The following is a 13,129-nucleotide window of genomic DNA, read 5'->3' as shown; positions in this document are numbered from 1 at the left end:
TTCATTTGGAACTCATTTGAAGCATTTATTGATGTCAACATTCGTTTCCATCTCTCAGCAGTCATTTCGGCCGTTAAAAATTTAACATAAAAACAACCCACTATAGATTACCCATTCTGAAAGAAAAAAATAAAATAAAATAATGTCATTGACCCGACCGACAAACTGAAAAACCAGACACAACACTCTGTAAATGTTCAGCCCATGCACTTTGGTCTGCTGCTGCTGATCCTATTCTAATTTCACTAAAAAACCCAATAGAATTTGGTCAAAGTATTGGAATAAATTACTCATTCTCGGCCCATTTAGTTACAGGGCATCCTTCAGAACTGACCTATGCCGGACATAATTAAACCTATATGGCAATGGAGTGCACCATTTACTGCTCCCAATCCTCTGCACGGGACTAAAAACTCGGAATGTTTCAAGAGAAGTTCAGCAACTCTGAGAGTTTCTTGTAGTCCCAAGAATCCATGTTTTGGGACATAATAACAGCACCTACAGCCAGGGCAAGAGACACAATGACCATGCTCTTCATGCATCCATGGCCATGTGACAATTGCCTCAAAATCACCTTGCAGTACTTGTCCGCTTCCTTCAATGATGCATGGTGAGCAACGTCATCTCCCTTTGCCAATGCTTTCTCATTCTAAATGACCACAAAAATGAAACAAGTGAGCAGAAGTAGAGTAGTAGTACACTTTCACTTGCACGTAAGAGAAGGTACAGTGAACTTCAATTTTGAATCAGATACATCCCAAGGTCAGCAATTTTTTTTTTTTTTTTCCGGCAAAAAATCATACCAGATGAACTCCATCAAAGGAATCATTTGGGAAAGGACATTCATAACTATTCAAGGGAAAGCCTAAGATGCGAATCAGAAAACAAAAGTTGACAAGAGCTTAAAGTGCTTTTCACTTCCCACACCCCCTTTGGTAGAAAGGGGAGGGAGTGGTGGAAGTGGTGTGCTTGGTGGTTAAGGAGAAGACGAGACACGCTGGCATGCTGCTGTTCTAGGGCCATATTTCAGAGCAGTGCGCAACTTTTTTGATGAGAAGAAGGAAGCATAGAATTATGCAACAGCAATTCAATGCGCTCAAACAAATATATTATCTTGTCTAGAATATATGAGAAAGGCTTACCTTCTGCTTGAAACTCTGAAGAGTTTCCCTAACAGTGTCCAGAGTACGATGTTTAGCAGAGTGCTCCTTCCATTCATGAGAAAGCTTTCTCAGAATAATTACACTTGCTTCGAGATTATCCATGTAAAGCATGTCCTGTTCCAAAGCAAAGACATAAATAAAACTCAATGATGTGAACATAATTACATATAATTCTCAAATTCAAAAACAAAACAGTGTAATAATGAGTTTCAAATGCTCACCCATTGCTTGTAACACTCAGGGTTTTGAGTCAAACACCAAACAGAAATGTCACTTGCTTCCCTTGATAGGTCAGGGATGCCTGCAAGTGAGTTTTAAAGTCAAAACTCTGATACAAAGTCAAAATCCTAAACTCCTGTATTGCTATAGTCTATATGTCGTAAAACAAGACAGGCACCCCCCACCCAAACAAAAGAAAAAAAAAAAAAGGAAAAGAAGATTTAGAATGGAGTGTCTACTATGAGTTTGCCACTACCTTCTCCAACAGCTTTGATTGTAATGTCCAAAATCTGTTGTGCAAATTGCCTCATTGCTTTGCTTCCCGGGGGACCAGCAAGGGCAACCTCTTTCAAAGTCGGATATACAACTTCAAACCTTTCAGTTGCCTAAGCAAAAGATAGATTACAACTACACTTTAGAAAGAAAAAAAAAATACATATGATATGGAAATATATAGCAGATACTCCCAAAAATACCCACCTTTAGCCGAGCTGATGGTGCTGGGAAGGTGAATCTCATCAAAAGCTCGAGAGCTGATGGTGGAACCACACGCTCCCCCTTTCTGACAGCACCATTTAATAGAATAGTGCGAGCTTTTGGGGAAGCTAAAATTCTGATTTCAAGGGATGACAATAAATAATAATAATAAGTGAGAAAGAGGAGATAATAAAGTTCCACAACTAGGAACTAATAGAATTAAAAAGTACCAAGAAAAAATGTATAAGATAACAAATAAAACTTATGTTCAATCTCAAAAATGTCTAACCTTTCCACCAACTGTAAAATCAAGTCTCTGGATAGCGGATTACAGCCTGACTTGCTAGCCAGTATAGGCAAGAGATAATAAACCCACATGTACAACCCAACAACTAAATCTCCTTGAGATGCCTATACAAATCAAAATCCAATTTCTGGCTTAAAATTCATATTATATTATTTGAGATGACCCTACTAGGAAGATTAGATTATCACTGAAACCGAAATTCACCTGAGCAATCACCCAAATAGTGACCGGAAGCTTATCCTGTCCTTGATATTTTGGGTCTTCCTTAATTGTAGGCAATAAAGTGATCAACACATCCGGCTTTCGTCGCAGTGCCATTGCTAAAACAACAAACATAGCAACCTGCAGATCCAACATTATACCATTTCCAAATTAGTGACTCGCTCAGCTGACCAGAAGATGGGAAACTCATGAACTACCAATTCCCTTCACAATTCCATTTTATTTAACAAATATTCTCATAATATACAATAATTGTTAGTGATAATAAAAATTCTGGGTACATCAAAATGTTTTGCTGTAGTATGATATAGATAATCATGACAAAATCACCGTTGAAAGGAATCAATCTGATTACCATACTAACCTACTCCTGTAAGAGTGGGGTCTAAATTGATCTCAAATCCATGGATTGCAAGGTTGGGAGAATAAATACTCTAATCCACCGATCAATATGGATTCACGCTCCAATAGATAGTTTTATCAAATGCTTTTAGTATTCCTTTAAAAACTCTAGTGACTTATGGACTTGTGGGGTCGTGTATTCCTGAAAACAAGCAAGTTAACCACTCTGCTTTCACACTATATATGCTTACTTGTGAACCTTTTATTTATTGATCAGAAGTGCTAGCATGAAAATACATACTGATAGGCGCTCTTTGACACCATGTGCCTCAATGTTTACTTCAATCACAAGTTTTGAAAACCCTTGAGCTACAGCAATAAGCCAAGTAAGGTTAAAGAAGATCTCAACACAAGGATAACGACATGTGGTAATGGTGTCAAAGCTTGAACTGCTGAAGTTGGCACATAGAGCAGTGTGCACCGAGTGATTGTGCTGAAAGGATGGAAGAGAGAGAGAGAGAGAGAGAGAGAAAGGATGCTCTCTCTCTCTTTACCTCTACAATTGGGTTTACTTAGGTAATGAGTTCAAATACAAGAAGTCAATCTTTGCACCTTTATAGGTTAAATGAATAATATATAGACGTTCAAATTAAAATTCCTCGTTTATTATCGAGATAGTTGTAATGTGATTTCCTGAATTATAGTCAACAACAATGCAGTTTCAATTCCTCCAAAAAAAAAAGAAAAAAGTGGTTTCTATTATCAGCACGTGTAGTGAAAGTTGGCAGATTTTTTTTTTTTTTTTGTTCTTATGGCAACTTCAGCTAAAGTAATCAAAATAGAAAGAGACCAAAAGATAAACAGAAAAACAGTCATTCTCTTGCGTAGTAAGTGCATGTGCACCACAACTGTCTAAAGCCATGTATGGCCAAGTAATGCCATTTAGCCTGGCACTTGATATGACAATAATCAATATGTAATTCAAATGAAGGAAAACTATTAAGTGAGAAAGGAATCCCGATCCCCTCTTTATGGTCTTTTTAGAGTTCCCATTAAAAAACCCTAAATTATCTTCAATGGTTATAGCCCCAAAATTTCAAAAACACAAGGACAAATCTTTTCATAAAAAAATTAACATGCTAAAAGTTATGGGTGGCAACTTGTGTTCGAGTTGTGTTGAGGAATAGGTATAAGACTATATAGGTCAACTCTAACTTGAGCTATTTAATTAAATGGGTCAAACCCCTTAACCCTAACCCGCTAATTTCATGTTGGGTTCGTGTCGTGTTTGTGGGTTGTATAAAAAAATTTCAGCTCTAAATGATGTGTATCGGTTTGGGTCGTATCAAGGCATGTTTATAAGACTATATAGAGCAACCATAACCCGACCCATTAAATTAAACAAGTCAAACTCCTCAACTCTAACCTGCTAATTTCATGATGAGTTCATATCAAGTTTGCGAGTCATGTCAAAAAGTGCAAGCCCCGCTAAAAGTTGTCCAACCACTTATAATGGTCTCCACCATCAACTATCTTTTCAAAATTTAGAACAAGAAGCTTCATGTGTTTTATAAGAGCATCCATGATAGCACATAATGCTCACAAATTGATGACCAAATGATGCCTGCAGAAACATATCATATATGCATAATGGGCAAACGTCAAACAGTTCATCTAATAGAAATCCCCAAAGTTTTTGGATTTGTCTTATCTAATGCTTCATTTATTTGAGGAGAGATGACTCCCATGTCTGTGTCCATGAATCTCAATGAACACCAGCTCTTTGCACTTCAACTGTACTCTAACATTTAGTACATTGTTTGTCGTACAATTTTGTGTGAACCAAAGCATCGGATATGCAAGACTAAACAACAGAACACCAAGCTCTCATGTACCATAACCAAGATCATGGAATCACAAAGCAAGATCCGATTGGAAAGCTACCTGAGACTTTGAAGATGCTTGCTGAACCACCTTTTTGGATCCCTTGGCAGCTGCTTGGTGACTTGCAAAGTCAGCGAGAATGCTATCTAATGACCATAACATAAATTTGCCAAGTGCTTCAGAAGACCGCTTTCCCATCCAGTCAACAGATGTCTTATAAACGCCTTCAGGTATACTGGAAAGAGGAATCTGTTGGGAGTATCAAATAATGATTAAGAATGAAGACATTCACTACGATTTAAAAATTGAATTCCAATTTAAACAAAAGATATAATAAATACTGATTAGACATTACAAATGTAAAAGAAATTAGCAAACGTGAGACCATGGAAACAGAATCATAATAAATGGATAAAGAATAATTAGACAGCACACCCGAGATCAAGCTAACTGAATCATTGTAAAATCACTTTATCGAACATCAAGTAGCAGACATCAGATACTCTTCATCATAACTTTGCTGAAAAGGCTTACCATTTGACAGAAAACAAGGACACAGAATCACAAGGTACACTTTCACATTCTAACCTAAAACCCACATGCACGCACATAAATTCATCATAGCATACATCATTTCCATCATTGAATCAATCTCGCACGAAAAATCCATACATTCCACATATTATACGCCTTAAATGGAAAACTGCAATCTCTACAGTCCTTTAGCCCTGAACTCTCTCTTCAACTCAACATATCTCTATCAATTTCAAGCTACAGATCCATACGTTCAACATTTTTCTCATCAGACAAATTCAACGCGAATTAGAAAATTAAAATTGCAGCAAAAACTTACATCAACTATCTTTGCAACACTGGACTCTTTGAATGTCTTCAACCACGGAAATTGAGCTGCACTCACTGACGCGAATCCGCGGCCAAAATAATCCGCGAATCGCATTAGCTGTATAAATTGATCTGATTCGTACGAAGCCTAAGCAAGACACCGAAAACGAAATTAAAAGCAATAAAATCGCTTTATTTTACCCATCATACACGAAATTGAATCCGAATTTTATGAAAACGACCAGATCGGAAAGTGTGGTGGATGGGAAATTCGATTTTTTTTCTTTTTTCTTTTGAATAATTGGTGGCGCTTACGGTGATATCAATTAGAAAAGCACCGAGATCAGCGGCGTCGATCTTCGAAGCTGCTTCAGCGACGGTCACCTTCGGCTTCTTCGGCTTCTTTGGCTTCTTAGGCTTCACCTCGCCATTGTCGCCGGCGGCGGGGGCGCCGGATGCCTCCGCGTCGCTGTCCCCATCATCGTCAGAATGCCGCTTCAAACCCTCGCCGGATGCGGCGGCTTCGGCGGCGAGATTTGCCTCGATCACACGCCGGAGGCGCTCCTCAGAGTGCAGCTCGATCGGGCGGAAGACATCTGCTTTGGCGGCTCCGTTGGGCCGACGGCTCAGCGGATCCGTCGAATTCTCCTGCGGCAGAGGCTTGGGCGCCTTTCTGTTGCGCTTCTGATACGACACCGTTTGCCAGCCGGATTCGCTGCCCTTTTGGGCGTCCTTGTTCTTGTTCTTGCTCACTGCCAGCTCTTCCTCCTCCTGCTCTCTCAGAATCGCTTCGATGGTTGCTGAATTCTCGTCCATAGCTTCAAAGCCGCACAAAACGGTGACGCTTTCGCTCTCCGAAACAGCGCGTTCGGTTTGGTGAGGTTTATCGTTCTCACGCTGACGAGAGTTAAAAGAGTGCGAGCTAGAAGAGATCACTGAGAACCCAAATAGTAGTGCGAGTCGGGTTTTTGAAGGAGATCACTGTCAAAGGGACTCTCCGTGCAAATCGACACGTGCGTTGCTGAGTTTCTTTGGGTCCGTTTTGTCCTCATCATTTCATTTAATAAGGGAAATGCCATTTATCCGATTGGAGTAACTTTATAATTATCGCATTATTATAGAATTTTTATTTTTTTTTGCTTTATTTTTTTCGTGTAATCTTCCAGATTGAAGCTTTGAAATAATGAAAAATTGGATTAATTTACTTGTAAATTGCTATAAATAATGATGACACGGTGTAGGAGTAAGAAAACGTTGAATCTATTCACACCATCACTCAAAACATTTTCCTCATTATTCTTCTTCAAAGAGTTAAATGGAAAATAAATAAATAAATCAACGTATCCCTTGCTTTGCTCCAAATCTTATCATGTCATCTTTAGCCACAGCCTGCTCTACCACCTTTTTTCTTTTTTCTTTTTAAATTTTTTTCAAAACAAAATAAAATTAAAAAAAAAACTGAAGCAATAACATCTTATTTGATCATTTTTTTATTTGATTTTTTTTTTTAAATGGTCATTATTATGAATAAAAATACCATTTTTTTATTAAAAAAAATACCAAATAAAAAAAGGAACACATAGGATGTATTGCTTCAAAAAAAATTTTTTTTTTTTTTTTTGTTTTTTTTTTTAAATGACCACATAAAGAAAAAATTTGGCAAAAGTTGTGCCTTTATCATTTATCAAATAAAACTAAACCAAAACACTGGTAGTTCTATTTTAGTATGAGAGAGAGACTCAAATTTTATAACTACTTTAGGTTTTGAGAGAAACAGAAGAAGATTTTAATGGTGATTTTGAAAGACACATCAGCTTTAAAATGATAAAAATATGATCCTAGCATTACTTAAGATAAAATTTTACGTGTTTTAAACTGATATGTAGTGGACTTATTTATAGTTTCAATTAAGCATTTTAATGGTCCCCAAGAGGTAGCTCAATCGGTTGGGACCACACTTAATAAAGTTGAGGTCATTAGTTCGAATCCCCATTTCCCCTCTTATGCGGACATGTCAAAAAAATTAAGCATTTTAATGTCTGTTCACCAATCGGCATGGAATTTTGCAATAAAGTTATAAACAATAAATAGCTGCTAATTCAGTTAAAATCTAACTACATGACATTAACAAACACTTAATCTTCCCCGTTAGATTATAATTAAAATTAACTGCGATTTAATTATAATGATTGTTTGCAACATTATTCAATCTCAACACTTAATTATAACTGTAATTTAAATAATTTGATCTTACAGTTGATTTTACTAATGGTCAAGAACTAATCGCTCCGAGCCAAGTGCTCTTCTGACTACTAGCGCTCACTAGTCACTAGCACGCACTCCCGTGTGCTTAAGATGTTTTGCAATAATTACTTGCTTTTAAGTAATAGTTTGGTGTAAGTTGGGCCTTATAAATGCATACTTTAATTTATCTTTTCTTTTCTATTTTTATGTGTGACTCTCTTCTTCCAATACTTTTTTTTATAAAAAAAAAACACAATTCAAAATGAGAAATGTTCGGTTTCATTATTCTATACATCTTCATACAAAAAATGTGTAAATTCATTATTAAATATGTTGGACTCACACGTGGTTCCTACAGATTTAATGATAGATTTAAAAAAAATAAATAAAAATAATAATAAAAAAAAAAAAAAAAAGATGGACAAGAAATATGTAGGAAAATGAGATATCAAACAAATCTCTTTCAAAATACTCCCAAACCATGTATGTATATATATATATATATATATATATAATGTATTTTAATGAAATAAAATAAATAAATAATAATAATTTTTTCGGATTAAAAAAAGGTGATCTAATTTTCAACTAACTATTTTTGTTTTTTGTTTTTTTTTTTTTTATAGTAATTTGTCATTTTTGTTAGGAATAGTGCCATAAATTCCAATTAAGTTTGCGAGACGTTTTTGCTTAAATTGAATAAAGTTGTTTATTCACTAATTTATTTTAATGAGAATTGGACATATAATCTATTTACATGTACTTCTTTTATGATTATTAATTATCAAATGCATGGGAATGATCCATAGGCTACATTGAATATGGTTTATAGTGTGAGCAATGAGATTATCAAACAGAATATCTTAAACCATAAATTTTACAATTTATAAACTATTGTTCGTAATCAGTAATAAAATTAGGCATTTCATTTAATAACATTGTGCCATACCAACCATATGATGGTCTATCTTGACAATGCACTGAATGGACCACAAGCGTTCTTATTATTTTAAACACTAAAAAGAATAAAGAGAGACTTCTGACTTCATATAACACAATATCATGAATTTAAATATGAAATAGAGGTTACTTTAGTATATTTAGGAGTGAACCCTTTATTGTAATCAAAATTCTTGGCATTGGATGATCATATGTGTTAGAATTGGTGGCTCATATTAATACCAGTGCAAGGCCACGTAGACGGGAGACCAATAAACGTCAATAGCGACGTTCACGGAAAGGGAGGAAAATAAAAATATAAGCTAAATTGAGATTGAGATAAAACTCAACTTTTTGACATATCCACACAAAGGGAGAAAATAGATAGAGAAATTCAATTTAGCGCCCTCTATTTCGTGAGGCGTAGTTTATAGCCGATTGAACTGTCAATTGAAATTAAAAGTCAAAGGCGGCTCTTTTCTCTTGTGGAATTGTGAGTGAGTTCATATCCGTAATTTGAAGGAGCTTGAAGGGTAATATTGGAATAGAGCTATACCCGATATGAACGAGGATTCTTTCTTTTTCCTGGTTGCTATTGGGACCCAACGGAGCCGAAGGGAGCGACTTTTTCAGTTGGCTCATGCTGATCAGCCATCACACTCTAAAATCCATTCCTGGGCCCACACAAGATACCACATATGCAAAACCACTCAGCCCAGTTGCCGTCTGATCTTCAAATTATGACGTCACCCAATAGCCCCAGTTCCATGAAATTCAATCAGACGGTTTAAAAATGGGTACCACTTTATCACATCATGGAGCATGCGATGGCGTCGTTTTCTTTAAGCAAGGAAGAGAGATGGAGACAAATGGTTGGTGAGAGGGGGGTATAGATGATAGAATGCTGGGAAAAAAGGGATTTTTGGGAAAAAGTTTTACATTTTAGAAAAAAGGTTTTCTGCTTGGAAGTTTATATATATTTTTGGATGTTATCTACTGCTTTGGGAAACACAATAAACTTTTTTCTAACCAAAAAGAAAGAATTTTTTTTTTTTTTTTTTTTAAAAAAAGGACAAAAAAGAAGAAAAAAAAGGACAAGACAAATGAGTTCAAGTTTGGAGGTCCATACACGTAATGTGAAGTGCATGTGAAACAGGTTGCTAATATGTGTTTTGTTGTTGTATTCATTTTGTTTCTTATGCATAAAAAAAAAATCTTGAATAAAAATAATTTTAGATATTTTTTGTGTTGGATTTGGAATAAATATCCTCAAACCCATTTAAAATAGTGTCAAATGTGCATTTTAAATATTTATAGACATTTGACACTATTTTAAATAGGTTAGAGAGAAATTGGAGATTCTTCAATCGTTAATCGTGGCCTTTCATTTTAAATTTATTGGTCTATAAAATCATTTAAACCTCGATAAAACAAAAGCCAGCATTTAATGCATCGCTTATACAAAAACAACTGGCATTTTATAAACCATTCAATTTAAAATAAAGGGTTGGAGAATCTCCAATTTCTCCTCAATTGGAGTAAATCTCAATTCCTAAGCTGAAGGAAAGTTATGTCTTTTTGTGTTTTTAATTATTTTATTTTAATGTTTTTGTTTTGGAGAAAAAAAAAAGAAAAAAAAAAAAAAAAAGAAGTTACCAGAAAAAGCCTTTCTCTTTGTAGTTCATCAAGACAGTTAGATCCAAACAAGAGAAAGTTGGTAGGTGGGATTTAAACATGGATTCAATAAAAATTAAAAGGGAAGGAGTGATGACATTTTCCATATTTATTGATGTTTTGCTTTGATCCATAAGGTAAATAAAAGATTACCAAAAGAATAGAACTTCCATATGTACGAATAAGCATATCAGCATATGATCTCCCTACAATACAAGTAGTTTATTTCGAGATATCATTTTATCATGACAATCATGATAATACCATTTTTACAGTCCTAATTAATAACTGGCACATAAGCAAAAACATAAAAAGTTCTCAAAAATAAGTTGGACCAAAATACATTAGATTTTAGGGTGATAAAATCCCTAAATGATTAACCTTCCACCTCTAGATTTTTGTTTTGAATCAAAAAATGAGTTTTGAGACATTAAAAACGGATTTTGAAGCGTTAGAAATGAGTTTAGGGGCATTAGAAACCAGTTTTGAGGCGGGTCACGGCCGGCGGGATTTGAGGTGTTCACCGCTGGCCAAACCCATGTCGTGGGTGGCCTGGGTCTTGCCAGCTATGATTTTTTTTTTTGTTTTTTGTATGATTGCTCTCACTTTTATTTTTTGTATTTTTTTTAAATTTATGATGGGTCACATAGTAATTGGAGGCTACAAAAAAAGTGTTATCAGGATGAACCTGGTAGCAGGAGCTCTCTTTTATGTATTAAAAATTTAAAATATGAGAAATTTATTAAAAATAAAATAAAAAAATGGAGGATTGAGAGTGTTTACAAATTAAAGTGGATGCTATCCGCGAGTTGAGTAAAGTGACGTTTGAGAAGAAGATGTTGTAAGCAAATTGACATAAAGGAAAAGGAGGACAAACGATAATTTTGACCATCACAGTCATCGTTCAAAGCGATGAATTTGAATCTGAATATATAGGAGAACATGAGTGACGATTTTTTAAATAAGATTCCTCCCCCTTTAATTTGTTAATTCACTTCCCTTTCTATTTGTTCATTTCTATCAAAAAGTCAAAACAAAGCGTTAATAATGTTAGAATGAGAGTTCTTGTCGTAGCTTTTAAAGTTATTAATACATCATAATTTAATAATAATTATTTTAAATTTAAATGTGGTTTTAAAAATTACATTACATTTAAAAGGACAGAAAAACAACTATTGCCCTTCTTCTAATATTACGCATCTATCTTATCTATCTCTTTTGTAAATCTCTTGCAAATTTGCCATATGTGGTCCCATAGATTTAATGATAGATTGGCTGTCTCCTATACAGAGGCCATCTCTTGTCTATTTCTTTTATAAATTTATCATTAAATTTATAGATGAGTCTATCTCTTGTCTATCTCTTTTGCAAATTTATTATTGAATATGTAAGAGTTACATGTGGTCCGACTCTTTATAAGAAAATAGAAAAAAAATAGGAAAAAAAAAAAAAAAAAAAAAGGTGAGCAAAAGATAAAAACAAAATATTTCTAAAAAATAAAAATTCAAAGCAGTGGGGGTTGACTTTTTTTTCCTAGTTTCCCTTTTCTAATTCCCAATATTAATTCAGTGGGTGCATGCACCGACCTCATTGGGTATTGGTTGACATAGTGACATTTATATATCAAAATCATTATCTTGAGTTAAGATTCTTCGTGGACTTTAAGCTCCCCCGCCCACTTCAATGTAGACTCAATTATTTAGTTACACCATCAAATCCGCTCCGTCATGTTGATGTCATCATAAATATTTCAATCTTTTCTCTCTTTTGTTTTATAAAAGTTCAGGCAATTTTCTTAAACTATTACTCAATTAATAAACTTTTAATTACGGCAATATCTCCGACAACTAAAATTTGTCAAAAAAAAAAAAAAAACATTTCACAGTCTACTCGTATATACTTTAAAATCTAATCATTAGTCGAAAATATTTACATACATAAAGACACTGTTATTAGGCTATATTAATGACTATCACAGAAATTCAGACAATTTAATAGAGGGGATTTTTTACTCGAGCAATCTAAAATGCCGATCGAATGGATCGGCAAATCATATTATTGACCCCTCCCCCTCTCTACTTCTAAATTACACAATCTATTAAGTAAGAGTAAAGCATTACTTTAGTTTGTTGGTGGACATATTTTGAACTTTCGATGAAGTAAGAGTATATAGTTGGAGAAGTTAATATTATTGTTGTTGGTGTTATTATTGCTATTATTATTATTATTATGAAAATATCAAGATGGTTGATATTTTCATTTATTTATAATATTATTCTGTAACTTGCTCGGAAAAAGAAAAAAGAAAAAGAAAAATTAAAAGCACTAATGTATGAGCCAAAAATTTGGATAAGAGCATGGCCCATACCATACATACATAAAAATCTACGCCAATAAATAGTGGGCTACCGAAAAAGTAAATAAAAAATCAACAGAAATGAATCTGCCAATCTTAAATCGCCAGCGACCCATGACCCATGTGACACTGAGCCTTTTTTTCAGCAAATTATTTAGGGGAAACTTCACTTAGGACCCCCAAACTTCCACCCGTTTTGAAATACCCCCCCTGAACTTCAAAGTCTCTCAATTTAGTCCCCTGAACTTTCAATTTCTATCAATTTGGACCCTTTTAACTTTTTATACCCATTTTACCCTCGACTAAAACTACGCCGTTTTGGACTTAAACAAAACTACGTCGTTTTTACTCCAAAACTACACCGTTTTGAGCTTCAGAACTACATTACCACCCAACCCAAAACGACGTCGTTTTGGTCATTAATATTAAAAAAATAATAATAAAAAAAAAAAATTAAAA

The 13,129-nt window shown here is 34.6% G+C and overlaps 1 protein-coding gene across 1 annotated transcript; it reads right to left on the bottom strand.

The window, feature by feature from the left end:
- LOC132181112 (uncharacterized) lies at positions 1 to 6,413 on the bottom strand. The gene is made up of 10 exons (XM_059594181.2): positions 5,773 to 6,413; positions 5,468 to 5,605; positions 4,675 to 4,863; positions 2,371 to 2,508; positions 2,149 to 2,270; positions 1,863 to 1,995; positions 1,639 to 1,768; positions 1,385 to 1,464; positions 1,143 to 1,277; positions 1 to 649 (listed from the first exon to the last, which is right to left on the bottom strand). Exons 1-10 carry the CDS (start codon positions 6,271 to 6,273, stop codon positions 425 to 427), a joined length of 1,791 nt encoding a protein of 596 aa, XP_059450164.1. The 5' UTR covers positions 6,274 to 6,413; the 3' UTR covers positions 1 to 424.
- Positions 6,414 to 13,129: the final 6,716 nt, after the last annotated feature.

The sequence above is a fragment of the Corylus avellana genome, chromosome 5, assembly GCF_965113065.1.
Source record: "Corylus avellana chromosome 5, dhCorAvel1.hap1.2, whole genome shotgun sequence".
NCBI lineage: Eukaryota > Viridiplantae > Streptophyta > Magnoliopsida > Fagales > Betulaceae > Corylus > Corylus avellana.
The sequence above is the reverse complement of the archived record's forward strand: the minus strand, read 5'-3'. Positions and strand labels throughout refer to the sequence as shown.